This window comes from Lotus japonicus, chromosome 1 (assembly GCF_012489685.1).
Source record: "Lotus japonicus ecotype B-129 chromosome 1, LjGifu_v1.2".
NCBI lineage: Eukaryota > Viridiplantae > Streptophyta > Magnoliopsida > Fabales > Fabaceae > Lotus > Lotus japonicus.
This window is the reverse complement of record NC_080041.1, coordinates 79,060,555-79,079,737: the sequence shown is the minus strand read 5'-3', so window position 1 is coordinate 79,079,737 and position 19,183 is coordinate 79,060,555. Positions and strand designations below refer to the sequence as shown.

The 19,183-nt window shown below is 38.1% G+C and overlaps 2 protein-coding genes across 3 annotated transcripts; both read left to right on the top strand.

The window, feature by feature from the left end:
- The first annotated feature begins 274 nt into the window (after positions 1-274).
- Positions 275-8,794, top strand: LOC130716532 (protein MEI2-like 1). Of its 2 annotated transcripts, none has more exons than XM_057566521.1 (15): positions 275-574; positions 1,765-1,922; positions 2,124-2,175; positions 2,853-3,179; positions 3,507-3,919; positions 4,027-4,185; positions 4,381-4,497; positions 4,586-4,734; positions 5,020-5,102; positions 5,191-5,592; positions 6,080-6,704; positions 7,086-7,170; positions 7,256-7,324; positions 7,453-7,632; positions 8,072-8,794. In XM_057566521.1, the coding sequence occupies exons 2-15, from the start codon at positions 1,845-1,847 to the stop codon at positions 8,228-8,230; spliced, it is 2,898 nt and encodes a 965-aa protein (XP_057422504.1). In that variant the 5' UTR covers positions 275-574; positions 1,765-1,844; the 3' UTR covers positions 8,231-8,794. The 2 variants fall into 2 exon arrangements, with proteins under 2 accessions (XP_057422504.1, XP_057422503.1); XM_057566520.1 differs by having other exon boundaries at positions 275-772.
- Positions 8,795-13,653: 4,859 nt separating this feature from the next.
- On the top strand, positions 13,654-18,904 carry LOC130716516 (uncharacterized). The gene is made up of 7 exons (XM_057566519.1): positions 13,654-13,998; positions 14,188-14,581; positions 14,826-14,982; positions 15,782-15,826; positions 16,480-16,645; positions 16,754-17,124; positions 18,297-18,904. Exons 1-7 carry the CDS (start codon positions 13,873-13,875, stop codon positions 18,613-18,615), a joined length of 1,578 nt encoding a protein of 525 aa, XP_057422502.1. The 5' UTR covers positions 13,654-13,872; the 3' UTR covers positions 18,616-18,904.
- Positions 18,905-19,183: the final 279 nt, after the last annotated feature.

Sequence of the window (19,183 nt, the reverse complement as noted above, 5' to 3'; positions counted from 1 at the left end):
TTTTCTCCACAGGATATAATCTTTGTTCAAGCTAAGAACATTCACATCATAATAGACTGAAGCCCCATCCATTACTTAAGGATAAGATAAGCATGTATCACTTGAAATAAATCCAATAAATAGTTAAATACACACAATTAAACTCAATTTATTATAGATACAATGAATTTAATTCATAATTTTTTTTTTCAAAAAATTAAAATTATCTTATTACAACCCACACTAACTCTGCGCCTATTTATTCTCACTCAATTCCACTTTTCTTAATTTTCATATTTTATTTCCATTGTATTTCAGAGCCAACTAACACCCTCTTCCCTTTTCTTTCTCTTTCTCTGTCAGAAAGACTAAAAAAAAACTTGTCTCATTTTCTCTCTAAACCAACACAGAGAGCGACCGGCGAGCACAACCTCGCCGGAGATTCGCCTCTTCTCCCACCCACCGCCACCGGAACCTTCTTTTTCCTCAATTTTTCCCCTCACCACCGCCACAAAAGCCTGCAATAATCTCTGAAACAATTACCATTTTTCTGATGATAGCAATGCCGGGAAGGAGAATTTTTGTTGCTGCAGATGTAATTGGATCTCTCTGAATTTCTATGTTGCTGATGATGAGATTCAGTTTTTGATTTGTTTTTTATTTTATTTTATTATTATAATTTATCTTTCTTCTCGAGTTTCTTAATCCAAGTTAGCTGAATGTTGTGGAGAAACCGAGATAAGAAAGATTTTTTGAGGTTTTTTTGCTGACGGGTCGTGTTCGAATTGACCAGGTGCGAATTTATTAGCTTCAAAATCAAATTTTTATGGTTTTTGTGTCTGTTTTGTGTTTGGGTATCTGTGTATGTTTTTTGTTTTAAAAATGGTTGTTGTTGGTTTTTTTTTTTTGAATTACCTTTTTGTGGGAATTGGGTTTCTCTTTGATGTTACTGGTGATGAGTTTATGATCAGATTAGACCCTCTGAATTTTCATGGTTTTTTTTTTCTTTTCCTTTGAATTTTCAGATTAGACCCTTCTGTAAATTTTGGTTTTTTTGCTTGATTTTGATCTTGATCTGTGAATGGTTAAGGGTTTTCCTGTGGAATTCCCTTCCAATCTGGTAAACTTGGTGACAGAACCAAGGTGGAGTGTTGTAAACTTCAGCTAGATGCTCTTTTTTTTTTCTTTTGCTTTGGTTTTTGAAACAAAGAGAGATAGCATGAAGGGGTAGGGGGTTGCTACTGTTGAATGGGAATTTGTTAATTTTTTTGGAGGGTTTGTTTCAATTTCTAACATTTTCTTTGCTACAAAATGGCCTAACTGGATTAGGTCATTGGTAGGTAAGCAACAAGCTTTCTTCCTTTCTGAATGTTATCCCTGTGCTACCCTTTCTTCTGGTAGCATTTAGTTGAAGTTTTGGCATAATTCTCTCTTTGAATTTTGCAATTGAATCTAGGTAGCTGCTCTAGTAGGGTTTCATAAGTCCATTTCTCTCTCTCTCTCTCTCTCTCTCTCTATATATATATATATATATATATATATCCATCTATCGATCAATCTCTTTTTCTTTCAGGGGAGGGGGTGGTGTTAGTAGTGTCCTAGTTGTTATGATTGATGATACTTTCTGTGCTTAAAATGATCTAATCTGTTTCCTAATTGTCATGATTGATGATATGGCCTAATCTGTTTTTATCTGCCCGTAGCAGTTTCGATATGAATTTGCATAATCGGTGCTATTTGTCATTTTCCTTTGTCACGCAAAAAATGACCTTGAATTTTCAACAGATGACGTTGAATAGAGACTGAAAAAGCTAGCAAGTGAGGTGTATCATTTATTTTTCCGGATTTCCTGGACAAGCTTCTGGATGCCTTCTGAAATTATGGACCAGAGGGGTGTAACTGCCTCGTCTCACATGTTCGACGATGTTTCCTATGCTGCTGAGGTGATTACTGTCCTATCTGTCTTGCTTTGGTTTTATCAATTTTTGTCACATGGCCTCAAGAAATTAATGGTCATCAGTTTCATAGAACATTTTACAGTCTGAAACTTCAGTCTACTTTTCCATAATCTCAACTGACTTGGAATGCTATTACCTTTGTGATCTGTTGGTTTCCTGAACATGTCTTCAATTTTTTATGGGCAGAGGAATGTTGGTTTGCGGAAGCCAAAATCCATTCATGACCATTATCCACAAGGTGAGGTCAATAAACTCATTGTTGTTCCAAAAAGTCATGTATGTTATACTGGTTTGCCTGTGTTTTAATTGTTTCATTAATGCCCCACAGATATTAACCTAAATATAGATAAGGTTTTGGGCCTTCATCACTCTTTCACGCTTCAGATTAGAAATTTGCTAGTCATTTGATTTTAGACATTAATATATTGGAGAAATTTTCCGCATATCTTTCCGCATATCGTATCTGATAGATGGGATAATTAATGGTGATTTTATGAATTTGGATGCTGTGATCTGCTGGATTGAAGCTCATATGTGCATTTTTCTGTAGATGTTATTATTGTTATGATGCTTTTTATCATGCTACTTTTAAATGTAGTAATAATGTGATGTCGGCATGTACCATATCTATGTTTGTTTACTCATCTTTCATAAATAAGCAGTTCATCTGCAGAACATGTAATTTGGATGCTGTAATCTGCTATTCTGCTGGATAGAAGCTCATATGTGCTTTTTTCTGTATATGTTATTACGATTATGGTGCTTTTTATCATGCTACTCTAAATGTAGTGATAATGTAATGTTGGCATGTGCCATATCTATGTTTGTTTTACTCATCTTCCATAAAGAAGCAGTTCATCTGCAGAACATGTAATTTATTTCTGGATAAATTATGTTTTATATTCATATTTTCAGGAAGGAGTGAAATGGCAGCATTGCCTGGCAGTATTTTGAATGCTCCATCACCCCTCGAAACAAAAGCAGAAGCAGGCTTGCCGATGACACAGACTAGTCGGTCTGGTGAAATATCACAAAATCTACATTTTGGTAGAGAAGCTGGCATTATGGATGTGCTGAAGGATTCCAAGGAATCTATGAATTATCATGCAAGATCGTTTGATGTGCGTAGGCAGCCGGCGTCTAGCTCATATGGTTTAATTGGAAACAAGATTGTCACCAATGCTGGCTCACGTGAAAGCAGTCTATTCTCAAGTTCACTTTCTGACATATTTAGCCAGAAGTGTAAGAATTTGTTTCATGCCTGCTAAGATAGTTGTGCACCTGTATCATGGGTGTTATGCACTGTGGTCATTCTAATGCCTTAGATGAGAATTTCTAATTGTGTTAATTTGTTAATATGTATCATTATTGGCATAGCAGATTATATTCTTGTTATCTGCCTTAATGTAGCAGGTCAAAATAAGGGCACCTTTTTGCCCCATGTGAACCCTACCAAAAAGAAAAAAACTAAGAAAAAACGTCTATTTGTTTAAGCTTTATGATTCTATTTTATTTCAATTGATATCCTCATATATGTCACTGAGTGTTTATATGCATACCATGGCGCAGTGCGGTTAATGGGGAATGGTGTTCTGTCTGATCAGCACATTACTGTCGGTTCCCTGCCTGAGGAAGAACCATTTAAATCTCTTGAAGAAATTGAGGCTGACACTATAGGGAATCTCCTTCCTGATGAAGCTGATCTGTTTTCTGGTGTCACTGATGACTGGGGAAGCAGTGCTCATGCTAGAACAACTGATGACTTTGAAGATTTTGATTTGTTCAGCAGTGGTGGAGGCATGGAGTTGGAAGGAGATGAGCATCTAGTTTCAGGAAAAAGAACCAGTTACGTGGACGGAGATCCTGGTTACTTTGGGGCTTCTAAAGGAAAAAATCCTTTTGGTGAACAATATTCGAGAACACTTTTTGTTAGAAACATCAATAGCAATGTAGAAGACTCTGAGCTAAAGGCTCTCTTTGAGGTGAACCTTTATTTTTTTATCCTGCGAGCTGTTATGTCAGAATCTTATTGAAGCCCTTCATACCACTAATACTGACATGTAAGTGAACTATTTTGTTGTTCTGTCAGCTATATGGAGACATTCGAACCATTTATACTGCCTGCAAGCATCGTGGTTTTGTCATCATTTCATATTATGATTTAAGGGCAGCACAAAATGCAATGAAAGCACTTCAAAATAGGTCTTTGAGATCTAGGAAACTAGATATACATTATTCAATCCCAAAGGTATTATCTTTCTTAATAACTTCTCTTGTGTGCATAATTCCTTTTTCACTGTTATCATTTTGGATTAAGTTGGTATGTTAGTTGTTCATCTCACCATCTTTTAATATTACTGCTATTTTCTTTGTTTGTTGAATTGCTTTGTGTTCCTATTCCTTATGTTATGTTAATATATATCTCAACTTGATGACATGTTAGGGAAATGCTCCAGAAAAGGATATTGGCCATGGTATGCTGATGATATCTGGTCTTGATTCATCTGTTTCTAATGATGAGCTTAAATATATTTTTGGCTTTTATGGAGAAATTAAAGAAGTAAGTTGTTCATTGTTGGCTTTATCCATTTTTGGTGCTTATATATCTTACATGATACCAGATCCTTAAATATTGTCTGTAATTGCAGATCTATGATTATCCAGAAATGAATTACATCAAATCTGTTGAGTTTTATGATGTCCGAGGTGCAGTAGCCTCTCTTCGTGCATTGAATGGGATCTGCATTGCTGGGAAGCACATCAAGCTTGAACCTGGCCATCCTAGAATGGCAACATGGTGACTATTACTACTTTTTATTTTCAATTTTTTTTTCTATTTTCAATTTTAGTACTGCTCCTCTTCTCTGCCTATTAAATGTTTCTATCTTAACTTACATTTTGTAGATGAAGACCTTATTTTGGATTTGTATATTTATTCTTATCACCTTTAATGGTGGCCTCACCCTTTAATGGTTAATACTTAATAGAGTGTAAATTTGTTATCAATCACCATGATGGAAAAAGGTATCACTTTTTTTTAAAGTTGATTATCTTAACAATTGTGCGAACTCTGCTTTTGTAGTGTGATGCAGCAGTCTCAGCAGGGGCAAGATGAGTCTGCTCTTGGTCAAAATCTCAATGAAAACTTATTATTAAGGCAGAAAGGTATGGCTTTGCTTGCTTCGACTTCTCTTCTTTTTTTTTCCTTATCAAGTTGAGTTATGTTTCTGGACTCACTAGACATAATTTACAGGAGTGTCTTCTGGTGTTATTGGGTCTGGTGGCTCCTTGGAAAATGGATATAATCAAAGATTTCAACCTGAAACGCAGCTACCTTTGAATGCTTTCATGGATAATGCATTCTTTAATGTGAATTCTACTATTCATAAGACTGCAAGAGGGGCACCTGCTGCAAAACTATCTGGTGTTGAGTCCAGTAACATTGCTGATGCAATGAAATTCCCATCCATTCCTAGACTCCATCCTCATTCATTACCTGAGTATAGTGATAGTTTGGCTAATGGTAGTCCTTACAAATTTTCAAGCGCCATTAACATGGCTGCCAAAATTGGAACTGGATCAGCAGAACTGTCAGACAGCAGGCGCATTCCTGGAATCGGCTCAATTGGGAATCTTCCTGAATTTAATGCAGGAGGTAAGTTTGATGTGATTAGAAAGCTTCAGGTCTGACCATAGTTTACTTGCAACAGTTTCAAAATGACTCCTTGTCTGTAGAAAACTGTGATAGGAAGGGGCCAACTTGTTAATGCAAAAAGGCTAAACTTATTGTTACTTTAAATGGAATTCTAGGAATTTAAAACCTTGCTATAATGGGCTAGAATGCTTGACTGTAACAGTTAATGACAGTGTCTGGATTTTCAATAACCCCAAATATTTAAATTTCTGTTTGAAAGTTGAAACTAAAGACTAATTATCAATTTAAATAAGCTTGAACTTGCCTGTCTAAGTACCTGAATAAAGTATTCTGAATTCGTTCTTGGTCTTGGAGTCTGACTTCCTATCCATAAGTGGTAGAACCTGGTAACTTTAGGCTGGGGAGATATCTAATATTTGTTTAATAGTTCTTTATTGAAATACTGGTGTCTGAATTTTTTGTTCTCTTTTGGATATTGAACCATCAGGAAATGGAAGCCGCCCCCTTCATCAACCTTATCATATGTGGAATGGTTCTAACTTGCACCAGCAGTCTCCATCAAATGCCTTGCTTTGGCAGAAAACACCATCATTTGGTGCTGGTTCTCCATGTCTTCCACAGATGCCCAGTTTTCCCAGGACACCGCCTCATGTGATGAGGGCACCACATGTTGACCACCATGTTGGATCAGCTCCAGTAATTGCGGGCTCACCCTGGGAAAGGCAACACTCTTACTTGGGAGAGTCTCCTGATGCTTCTGGTTTGAGAATGGGTTCTCTAGGAAGTGCAGGTTTTCATGGTAGCTGGCAGTTACATCCTCCAGATTTTTCTGGCAACGTGTTTTCTCATGTTGGTGGGAATGGTAATGAATTGACATCCAATGTTGGGCAAGGCTCTCCTAAGCAGTTGTCACATGTTTTCCCTGGGAGACTTCCTATGACTTCAATGTCAAAATTTGATTCTACCAATGAACGAATGAGAAACCTCTATCATCGTAGAAGTGAAACAAACAATAACAATGCTGATAAAAAACAATATGAACTGGACCTAGGCCGCATATTGCGTGGGGAAGACACCCGGACAACGCTTATGATTAAAAATATTCCCAACAAGTATGTCAATTATCCCCATCTTTTCATACATGTTTACTGCTTATGCTGTTACCTTTCCATCTTCATTTTACAATAGAACATTGCAGTAGCAAGATTGTTAGTTTATACGCAATTCTTATTTTGGCTCTACCCCCTTTTCATTTAGATGTGATAGCCATGCCAGTGTCATCTCTCTTTTGCTTGCTCACACTTGTGTGGACACAAATAATTTTTACTTCTGTGCATATTTTACATTTTTTTTTGAAAAGCACATTTTCTTTTTATATTGATCAATTATTTTTCCATAACAGATTTTACTGGGGGTAAAACATGTAAATTCTTTGGCACTAGTAGATTGATTTGTCCCTTTCCTATTTTAAATTTGTTTCAATATTTTGGCAGGTATACTTCAAAGATGCTTCTTGCTGCCATCGATGAGCAATGTCGTGGAACTTATGATTTTCTGTATTTGCCAATTGATTTCAAGGCAAGTATTTATTTCAAGTTGGTAGACTCTTTTGATAAGTGAAATCATAAATGATTTTCTAAGTCAATTCTACAAATGGTTGCAGAACAAATGTAATGTTGGCTACGCATTCATCAATATGACTGATCCTTGTCAAATAATTCCATTCCACCAGGTTATATGACAGTTCTTATGTAACTACTAATTTAATTTATTTTTCTATGCAGTATGAATTTTGAGTTCATCTGATTATTTTGTTTCTGCACGAGTAGATAAAACTAATAGGTAAGATATGTTATGCAGGCTTTTAATGGGAAAAAGTGGGAGAAATTCAACAGTGAAAAGGTAGCTGTACTTGCATATGCCCGAATTCAAGGAAAATCTGCTCTCATTGCTCATTTCCAGAATTCAAGCCTGATGAACGAAGATAAACGATGCCGCCCTATTCTCTTCCATACAGATGGCCCAAATGCTGGTGATCCGGTAAATCAGCTTGTTCTTTAGCTCTATTCATTATCCTGATACTAACTGCAATGTTTAGTGTCAATATTCTTGTCACTGCCATTGTGCTTCAGAAATCTGGTTTTACTGTAGTTAACATATGTGCAAGTAAAATGCGAGTTACATTACATGCATTCTCATTTAGGAATTTCGCTGGCTGATATTTAATGTCTGCATGTTTGGTGCCTATTTCTTTCATGCGCTGAGCATGGCATGAAAAAGTTTCTTTTTGGAATACTCCCAAAAATGATTATATGGCCGGCTCATAACAACTAAATCATTATGGTTCTGACTTGTGGTTTTTATGACCATAAAATGCTCTTTTTATCATCTCTTGCATTTAACAGATTGGGCTTTCCATTAAAAGGCTATATTTTGCAACATAATGAATGTTCTGCTGATACCTAATTTGTCTCTGCAGGAACCTTTCCCCTTGGGTAGCAATATCCGCGTGAGGCCTGGAAAATCTCGCGCCGGTGGTAATGAGGAGAATCGCGGCCTAGGGAATCCTTCAACCTTGGCAAGTGGAGAGGAATTAGCACTGGACTCTTTCCTGGGTTCTCCAAATGATGCTTACTGATTTAGCCTCAAGCACTAACAGTTCAATGCTGCATTGTCAACTCAACTCCAAGACTGTATATTTACATTTTGTTTTTCGCTTGAGAGAGAGAGAGAGAGGAGTTGGAGCCGGTAGGAAAAGGGGGGCTCACAATTTTTGCCTATAGAGGAGCCTTGCAAAGAGTTTTTGGAGGCTAAGGTACATAACCAATCAGAATGAAGTCGCAACAACTGATTCTAGTGTTTTCATTTATTTTCCTAAATTTTTGCGTTTTAAGTCATCCTGCTACCATTTTACAAAGTTAGAGACTGGCTTTTAACTGAAGCTTAAAATTTTGGCTAGCTGTGAATGAACATTGAACAATGTGACATTTTGCAGTTAGTTCCCTTGAATCATTACATGCTTCAAAGGGTGCTTTTTGCTGGTTTTGTTTTTCATTAGTCTCTTTGATGTTCATAAGTAATTTTGTTTCTTCATATCCCTCTAGCATTGGTGGCCTCATGTGATTATTTGTTGTCTATATGATGGATTGTTGAGGGATGATATTTAATTGGATCTTTTAATTCGATGGAACTAGTTCAGATATTGCTGTTTTGCTTGTGATTTGTGAATTCTCTCGTTTGTGCCTAGGCATATTCTGCATGCCGGAGCAATGTGTGTGGCATATGGTGTTTAATTCTGCCTTAGCCAATAGAAATGGTACCATAGGGTGCCACTACCGATACTATTTTTACAATGGAAAAGAAATTGAATATATATAGTATGAGTGGAAAATTTCATTCTCGAGACTATATGAAATTAGAGTACTGAATACTTACATGGAGACATGATTTTGGGTGAGAATGGTTGTCGTCCTTGATTCAGAAATTCTTCAGTGTTTGAGAGGGCTTCATTTGTATCTTACACTCCTTACACAGTTCTCGATTGGCAAGTTGTGGAATCCTTTTCCGTTATGTGATTACAGGAAGAACTAGCCAAAAACATATATAACCTAAGTCATCATAGACCCGGGTTAAAGTCCATCTTAGAATTTGAGCATAAAAAAACTAGATTAGGATTTACGACTAAGGGTTGTTCTAAGAGTCATTTGGCCACATCTCTAGTTGTTGTGTGGGATCTTAATATACCCCTAGAAATCTAGAGTGTGATCATAATATACCCCTTAACATCTTGGGCTAGAAATCTAAAGGATGAAAATTTGCAAGAATGAACAATTGTGGGTTGAGATAGATCGGGTTTGGGGCAAAATAGAATATAAACCATTTATAAACCAATTAAATTCAATTGGTTTGGTTTGATTCAGTTTTGTATAAAATTAGGTCTCGTTTGGCACGCCGTATTAGACATGATAGTATAAGCTTATACAATACATTATGGGTTTATCCATTGTTTGGTGATGACATTGTATTGTATACGCTTATCCATCAAAGTCTCCTTATACGTTAAAATGACGTATAATTTAATCCATCATGTGAGTGAAGGATAAGACATGATAAGGTTGTGACGTATAAGTCACCATCACCACCACCCTCCATTGCTGCCAACTTACACCACCATTGGCACCACCACCGCCACCGGTGTTGCCGCCACCATCCGATCACCACCGTCGTCGCCACCACCGCCCTTCCGTCACCACTGGTGTTGCCGCCACCACCACCACCGACACCACAACCACCACCCTATCCCCACCGCCACCATAATCGCCGCCACCACTCTATTACCACCACCGCCACCACTGACACCACAACCACCATTGCCTCCACCCTCCACCATCGCCGCCACCATCACCACCACAACCACCACCCTATCGCCACAACCACCACCATTGCCTTCACCCTCCACCGTCGCCGCCACCATACTGCAGCCGCCACCGCCTTACCACCACCCTATCGTCGCCAACACAACAACCACCATCGCTGCCACCACCGCCACCACCCGATCACCACCACTGCCGCTGCCACCACCGCCCTACCACCACCGACACCACAACCACCACCCTATCGCCACCAAAACCACCATCCTATCGCTACCACCACCACCATTGCCTCCACCATCCACCGTAGCCGCCACCCTACCACAGCCGCCACCGCCACCGCCTTACCACTACCACCACCACCCTATCATCGCCACCACCACAACCACCATCGTTGCCACCACCACCACCAACCTGTCTCCACTGTCACCACCACCGCCACCAACACCAACCTACCACCATTGCCACCACCACCAACCTACCACTACTTCCATCACCATCGCCACCACCGTTATAATCACCTCCATATTTGATTTTTATTATATATCATTATTAAATACTTCACTAAACATAAAATTGCATTAATTTAAACGATATGGTAAATTATACAGAGTATGGTCAAACGCTGGATAGTAGAAGAAAGTTATCAGGGCTTATACTATCAGGCCTAATACTATCAGGCCTTATACTATCAGGTCTTATACTATACGTCGCACCAAACGGGCCCTTAGTGAATCCAAACGAAACCGGTCTTTTAGAATTAGGCTGGTTAGGTTCAGTGTCATCGGGCGTATACAAAAATTAAATCATTATCATTTCAAATATTATTTGTGTATATAATTATTTTTTATGTATACATTTTGAATTTTATAATTTCTTATTCTTCAATATTTTATGCAATGGTTAAATTAATGATATGTGTCCCCGATTAATAGTTCAAGTGGTAAAAGTTAGGGAATATACGAGTTGGGTGTGAGAGGTTCAAGGATCAATCCTTAGATGGTGCAATTTATATTTCTGATGTATCAAAAATATTAATGGTAATGTTGATATCACTTTTAATTAAGAGTTTAATTACTTATGCATCACAGTGTAAAATTGTTTTCCACAATCATCCAAGTAGAATCTCATAGTATTGAAGACTCAATACATGAAAGTAAAACAAATTTTTTTCTACAAAAATTAAAATTGGAAGCTCGATGCCATGCTTCAAGATAAGGGAGTGTGTACTATAGGAGCCTTGTAAAAATTACCCAAAAATGGATTCAATCATGATGTTTTACACTTCTTCTCTTTCTTGCTTTTCATCTCATTCTTCTTTTGGAGAAGAGGACAATCAACTTTCTCTGGTGTGACCTGACTTACCACATTCAAAGCAAATAATAGTGTTGCTTGTTGTTAAAGCTTTATTATTTAGAGAAATTCTTGAATTGGAATGATTTCTTAGTATTACTCCTCTTGAGAAATTTCCAAAACTTCCTTATAACTAAATTAATCTAGGGTATCCCAATGGTAAAGAAAATTTCTTTGGGCATCTCACATTTCTTTAGTCATCTCATAATTGGAGATTCAAATGAACTCATCAACTTCTAAGTCTGAGGTTAGGATGCTTTTTTAGTACTAAGGTAAAATAGCACCTTTTTTTTCATTTCATGCACCCTAGGTTGCCAAACTCCATCAACCTCAAACAAAGGGGGAAAACATATGACATCACCAGTACATGCTTTGTTGTTTGTACCAGAGCTTCTAGGATTGGGTTCTTCCATATTGTCTACATGCCAATTTTCAATTTGGACTTATCATTTCAGTCTTTAGCCACCGCCGATCTTTTCTTGGACTTGTTTCAAGCGGCCATTACTACATACACACGGGAAACAAACTCTCATCGAGTACACACTAAATCAATTCAACCAATGGTCTACATCAGCGAAAATGATTTATTTCTTTCTCAGGGTTTCTAAAGAGTGCAAATTGGAAAAACGAAAGCTTACTCATAATGACGCACACCAAAGAAGGGTCAAGCCCAAAAAGAATAAACTTATGGTCCGTTTGGTACATTGTATAGTATAAGGTATGATAGTATAATGCATGATAGTATAAGACCTGATAGGATAAGGCCTGATAAAATTTTAATACTATACAACGTTTGGTCATACACTGTATAGTTTGGTGGCGACATTGATAGTGTGGTAGTTGTGGTATTGGAAGGTGATGATGGTGGCAGTGGTGATGGACGGTGGTGGCGGCGGCAGCGTGGTAGTAGTGGCGGGAGTGACGATGGCGACAGTGGTGGAGGGTGGTGGTGACAATGGTGGTGGAGGGTGGTGTTGGTGGTGGAGGGTGGGGGCGACGACAGTGATGGTATGAAAGTAGCAACAATGGTGACAGTGGTGGAGCATGGTGGTGGCGCCGACGACAGTGGTGGTGGTGGTAGCAGCAGTGGCGGTGATGGTGGAGGGTGGTGACGGCAGTGGTGGTAGAGGGTGGTGGTGGCGGCGGTGGTTGTAGTAGTAGTGGCGATAACAATTACTAGAGCGTGGTGGTGCTGGTAGTGGTGGAGGCAGTGGTGGTGGAGGGTGGTTGTGGTGGAAGCGACAGTGGTGGTGGTGGTGGAGGAGGTAGAGCGCGGTGGTGGTGGCGGCGTCAGTGGTAGTGATGGCGGCAGTGGTGGTGGTGGAGGGTGGTTGTGGTGGCGACGATGGTGGTGGTGGTGGCGACGGTGGTTGTGGTAGCAGCGACGGTGGTTGTGGTAGTGGAGGCGGTGGTGGAGGGTGATTGTGGTGACATTTGATTAAATATATTCAAGTAGCTTATACATTGCATTCTTATCACGCCTTATCCGTCATCTATAGGGTGGATTAAATAATCCACCATTTTGATGTATAAGCTTATACAATACAATGTGAGCACCAAACAATGGATAAGTCAATAATGTATTGTATAAGCTTATACAATCATGTCTAATACGATGTACAAACGAGCCCTTAGTACTCCCTCCGTCCCCTATTATAAGTTACTTTTACTCAATTCTCTAGGATTAAGAAAAATTGTTAAGAGCAATAAATTTGTAGTTTTTTAAAGACACTTTCCAAAATCACCCTCATATGAAATTCTCTCTCCATATAACATTCCACTACCTTTAAACTATAAGGGTCTTTGAATGTGGAGTATTAAATATGAGGGTAAACATGAAAAAATATAATTAATGCTCCATAGATAATGTAAAGTGACTTATATTATGAGACAAGAAAAACTAAAAAAGAGTGACTTATAATAGGGGACGGAGGGAGTATATGGTTGGTTGGATCGCGAGTCGGTCAGATTTATAATTTTTCGAACACTCCCAAACCAATAAGGTTAGGTGAAAAATGCCTAGATCAACCCGTGAGCTCGAACCAACCTGGTTTTAGCATTTGGATCAAGTAGGCTCTACTGTGTTAGTCGGCCTAACCTGACTCGTGTGCACTCCTATCTGTAACGGTGAGAACACGAATTTAAACACACAAAAAATGATTTATTAGAAGAGACAACTACAATTTCCCAAATAGATATAAACCAATTTATACCTAAGAAAATTACCCTTTTTGAGATCTAAAAATGTTGTCCATCCCCAAAAAAAAAAAAGTAGAAGTAGGACTAGGTTTGGTTTTTCTCTAGTAATAATTTCCAATATAATCCAATTCAACTTTTCCCCCAATGGAATTCAACACATCGCGCCTGGGAGGGGAACAGACAAACAAGAGAAGAAGCACGTTTCTCGAACCATCCCCAACCAAACCAGTTTCGGTCGGAACCGCCACACACAAACGACGGCGACGACGCAACCACCGTCCGTTCCCGAAACCGCACCGTAATCGGCGAATACACCGGCAAGTGATGACCGATTAAGCGGCGGCAAAACCAGACGAAAATGGATGAACAATACGAAAGCACCACCAGCAGGGAGGAACAAGAAGAAGCATTAATCGCTCTCATCGAACACCGCACCCATGAAGTCAAAAACATCCGCAAACGCATCGCTTATTACCAATCTCAGGTCACTAGCTTGTACTACTACTTCCCTTTCAATGTCATGCTTTCACATTTCATGGGTATCTTGGTTTTTCTTGTGATATGTACAAAATTATCATGATTTGTTCTGAAGTGAAGATTTGTAGTGTGTTATAGCTACTAAGGTGTAGATTTTATTGGGTTATTGATGTAAGATTGTGAATAATATGTGCAGCTTGAGGAGTCAGAGAAGAGGTTGCATGATTCTGAATCGAAATTGGCTCGCCTTCGCGGTCCGGCCAATGCGGTTTCGTCTAGGAAAAATGATAGGTTGGATAATAATGGGATTAAATCGGTGAAGATGGAGCGGAGGTCGAGCAGTCCTGTTGATAGGAATGAAGGTTCTTCTAAGAACCATCATCAATCTCAATCTAAATCTGAGCTTGTTATTCCTGCGGTGGCTCCGAAAGTTTCGCTACTTACAATGTTGCAAAAGTCTGCTGCAAAAAGTGTGTTGAGTTCCGGTTCGGAAGCTAGTGGAGGAGGGAAAGCTGAGAAGGCTCTTGCTAGAGTTTCTAGTGAGCAGCAGAACACTGAAGTTAAGGAAAGGGCGGCAAAAAGGAAATTTGGTGAGGGATTCCCCTTTTATTGGGGGAAAAAGCTTTTATTGTTTGTAAATTTTGTTTGTTTGTAGTGAGTGGCTTTCAGTTTTGTTTTTACTCGTATTGGTTTTGAATATGGACAATATCTAAGGTTATGTGTTGTGCTTCTGTTCAGATTTTGTGTCAGCTATTGGCTTGTTGCGGCCCTCTTTATTTCAAGGTCACTTTTGGTTGTAATTAAGTTTCATATGATTTTTTGTTTGCTTTTCAGAGGAGAAAGAACACAAGGAATTGATTCCTATGATATGCAAGAGTTCTTCACTGAGCTTGGTGCACTGTCAATCAAGCAACCACATCTCAAGTCAACACAAGAGGAAATTGCGGAGTATTGCTCTGTGTCCCGTGAATGATCAGCTTTTTGTGACCAGGTAATAGAGTCATTTCATTTCTAAAAGCCTTTCAGCAATTTGTTGAAAATTGACTCATTATGAACAATTAAAATTGCGCTTTTCTTAAAAGAAAACAGAAGTTCTTTGTATTGCTTATCTGTTTTCATCTCCCAGTTTCTGGCAATGATGATGGAAGGTATGGGGTCAAATGTTTTCAAGAAGAACAAAAAAAGCTTAAATTGAAAAAATGATGGATCACTTATTAGGCTAATAAATACAATTAATTTGTTGGAATTATAATTAAACTTACTAAGACTTTATTGTATTTTAAAATTACCAGGTGAGTACAAGGATATAATTGAGAAAATGATAATTAACGTTATCATAAACTACTATTTGGACTGATAAATCGGAACAGATTTTCTTCTCACTCTGGATACATAAATGGGAATGGAGGTAGTGTAAGAAAATAATATCTAAGAAAGCATAAGCCATATTTAACTCTGAATGTGCTTTACTATGAAGATTTATGCACAGTATGGAATCTTCTGCAAACCTAATCATATCATTCCAAGGAGGGTCTGTTTATCAATAATAGCAAGTTTGTAAAAGGTGGTACATATCTTTTTTCTGACATGACCCTTTGAGGTTCAGAGTTTAGAATTAGAGTGCATTTTAATAGTCAGATATCTGACTATGTTAGTATAATGACACCATAACTTGTGCCAATTTTTTGTCATCCTCAACTTGAATTTGTCTCTTATATATGTTTCTGGCAATACAAGTTTGATATATTCTTTCTAGTCTGATTCTAGCTACTTTTTGGGAATTCTTGCAGTGCTTTGGATGGAGTGGTCAACATGTGGCAAGTTCAAGCTAAGGGGTAAGCCATAATTTGTCTTTTTGGTGGCATCTTGGAGAGTTTCTTTTTTTTTTTTGGGTGACAATGTTAGTCGTAGACTTGCAAAAGATAATATTTCAAAAAGGGAGTCTGCCTAATACTTATCAGGTTTTTGCACAAGCATAAGTCTATCTGTACTTGCTATGGTGGCTCCTTCCACATTTTCTTTATCCGTCTTCCACTCCCTCAATATGAAGTTTTGGCAAACTTTAAAAGTCAACCAAATGCATCAGAGCTCCTGCTATGCGCAGGGTCCGGGGAAGGGTCCAACCACTTGGTCTTTTGTATGCAGCCTTACTCTGTTTTTTTAGACAAGTGGTTGTTTCCAGGACTTGAACCCGTGACCTCAATCACATGACAACAATTTACTGTTGCGCCTAGGCTCCCCTTCGGCGTAGAAAACTCTGAACTTCAAAATACTTTTCAAGTTTTATTGTTCTTTGTTACCTCCTGAATTTCTTTCCTACAATTTAATTGTAAATTTGACTATATTATGATTCTTTCCTCTATCGGTTTCCTCAGTGTACATGATGTTTTGGGGTACAAAACATTTTAATTTAACTTTAAAATATTTTAAAGTCAGGCCCCCACCCATGTGATCTAATTCACGTTTTCTTCCATCTACAATTTTGCAGATCAGGAGCCTCTCGTCTTAGCTCTACTGATTGTGTATCTCCAAAGCAAAGGAGATGGCCAGAAGATATAACTTGGCACCCAGAAGGGCACAGCCTATTTTCAGTATACACTGCTGATAGTGGAGACTCTCAAGTATCAGTTACCAATCTGAATAAATCAAAAGGGGTAAGATTTCTTACACCAATATATTGGCATCAAAGAAAAACTTTGTATTTGGGTTTCTTTTGTTGTTGGTTGCTCTTGATATATGAAAAATATGTATGTAACTGACAGGCAGAACGTGTAAAATTCTTAGAGGATAAGCCTCATGTTAAGGGAATTATCAATGGTATTGTCTTCATGCCCTGGGAAAACACATGTTTTGTTACTGGCGGAAGTGACCATGCTGTTGTACTTTGGAGTGAGCAGGATGGTGAGAACACATGGAAGCCAAAAGTATTGCACAGAAATCTTCATTCTTCTGCTGTCATGGGAGTTGCTGGTATGCAGCAGAAGCAGATTGTGTTATCTGCTGGTGCAGACAGGAGAATATTTGGGTTTGATGTTCGCGTAGGAAGAGCAGATTTCAAACATCAGGTTGATAGTAAATGCATGAGTGTCCTGCCTAATCCATGTGATTTCAACTTATTCATGGTTCAAACAGGGTAAATAACAGCTACTTTGAAGTCCCATTTGTTTATTTAGTTTCCGCAAGCTTTACCGTTTTATGCAGATTTTTTAACATGCCTCAAATTTCAAGTATGTTTGTTGAATTTTTATTTTAGTGAAAATCAAGTATGTTTGTTGAAAACAGTAATATAATTTTTAATTCAAAAGTTTGATCCCCAGATGAAATTTCTTGCATTATTACTTTGTTCTCTGAAGTGCAATAGAACTGTCCTCATCACTTAAGTTGTCAGTAAACTGTAGGCAAATGGAAACAAAGGGATTTTGATTTACCCTTACTTGAAACCCCCCCACTCCTGGATGTGGTGCACAACCACCACTCTGATGTTGTGCCTCTTAAATCGTCTAATTATGGATGGCATGGAAATATTGTTAGGCATACCACAGCATAATGAGGAATTTTTTTGTGGGTTGTTGTGCTCATCCTTGTCCTACGCACTTCGTTCTATCCACATGAAGAGAAATGATAGCAAGATACTCTTTTTGACATGCTCTTGAACACTCTTTATGATTGGTTCATTTTTCTAAAGGTCATTTTAGTTGCTTTAAAAATTTATCACTTTATTAAACTGTTATTCACTTTTAAGAATGAACCAATAAAAAATAGTATGTTCAAGAGTGTGTCAAAAAGAGTGTATTGCTAGCATTTCTCATTCATGAAATATGCTTGAAATATGAGGATGAAGTAATCTTCAATTAGCTGGTGTCATGTGGGCCTGTCTTCTGCTTCGTAAGCAGGGAGCTGAGGATAAGATAATGAGGCAATTGGCCCATATCTCAGCTGGTGCATTTCTCAGACTATTCAATCCAGAGAAAAATAAATCCATCAAGGGTTCAATGTAAGAATGAGCATATGTGCTTCAACTGTTCTAGTAAAGAGCTGCAAATTCCCTTCTGATATTCATACTCTTGGTTGGGATGTTGGTTTAAACCCTATGCTACTTGACAATGATTATGATTGATATATCCTACATTGAATTCAGTGCAAGTGTCTTCCTTTAAGATGGGAGAATAATAAGTCTTCCTTTAAGATGGGAGAATAATAATACTATGTTGATTGTTTCAATTTAAGATTTTGAGACCAAGATATTCTTGGTATTCTTCTGTTTGCTTTGAAGTTTGTTACATAGACTACTTTTCTTTCTCTCAGGACTCATGAGAAGCAGCTTCGATTATACGATATTAGACTGAGGCAGACAGAACTTCATGCTTTTGGATGGAAGCAAGAAAGCAGCGATTCTCAGTCAGCTCTGATAAACCAGACTTGGTCTCCAGATGGGCTTTACATAGCATCTGGTTCAGTGGATCCTGTGATTCACATCTTTGATATAAGATATAATTCTCACAAACCTTCGCAATCTATAAGAGCTCATCAGAAACGAGTCTTTAAAGCCATGTGGCTTCAGTCTATTCCTCTTCTCATTTCCATATCATCTGATCTCAACATTGGACTACACAAGATTTACTAGATAATCATCTCTTGCCAATGACTGACCACCTCTGCATAAGTAGTGTGTTCTCCATGATGGTTTTGGTGCTGAATATTGAATTACTTAACATGGAATTTCTGAACTTGAGTTTTCATATATGACCTGTGGAATTTTGTGCATTGCAAGTTGCAACGAGTAATTTGTATGGAGCGGGAAATTAGGAAACTTTTGGTTGACACGATGTATTTTGCAGTTGCTTTTGGTTGAGAAGAAAATGAGAGGACAAGCATTCTTTTATCTCTGATATCAATCAAGTTCATTCCTCATATTTCTTGCATGTGTATGTTTCTTCTTTTCTTTTGGATTATTTCCTCATCAAACACACTAGGAATTGAAGAGCACGAGATGCAATGTTTTCTTCGATTAGGAGCACGAAAACCTTGTGGGTGGACCATTACTTTTCTTTCTCATGACACTTTTTCTTCCCTTTCCTAACAATAGAAAAATCTGTCCAAAATATAGAAAACTTTTTTTTCACATGTGAGTGGTATGTTGTAAACTAGATAGTGACCCGTGCGATGCACGGTGGCTAATTTTAATTATATTG

What these genes read in the sequence shown, in the direction of transcription:
- LOC130716532 (XM_057566521.1), top strand. Translation starts at nt 1,845, where the DNA reads ATGCCTTCTGAAATTATGGACCAGAGGGGTGTAACTGCCTCGTCTCAC. An exon ending in ATTTGCCAATTGATTTCAAG is followed by an intron (nt 7,171 to 7,255) that starts GCAAGTATTTAT and finishes AAATGGTTGCAG; the next exon opens with AACAAATGTAATGTTGGCTA. An exon ending in GCCCAAATGCTGGTGATCCG is followed by an intron (nt 7,633 to 8,071) that starts GTAAATCAGCTT and finishes TTGTCTCTGCAG; the next exon opens with GAACCTTTCCCCTTGGGTAG.
- LOC130716516 (XM_057566519.1), top strand. Translation starts at nt 13,873, where the DNA reads ATGGATGAACAATACGAAAGCACCACCAGCAGGGAGGAACAAGAAGAA. An exon ending in GGCGGCAAAAAGGAAATTTG is followed by an intron (nt 14,582 to 14,825) that starts GTGAGGGATTCC and finishes TTTGCTTTTCAG; the next exon opens with AGGAGAAAGAACACAAGGAA. An exon ending in GATCAGCTTTTTGTGACCAG is followed by an intron (nt 14,983 to 15,781) that starts GTAATAGAGTCA and finishes GAATTCTTGCAG; the next exon opens with TGCTTTGGATGGAGTGGTCA.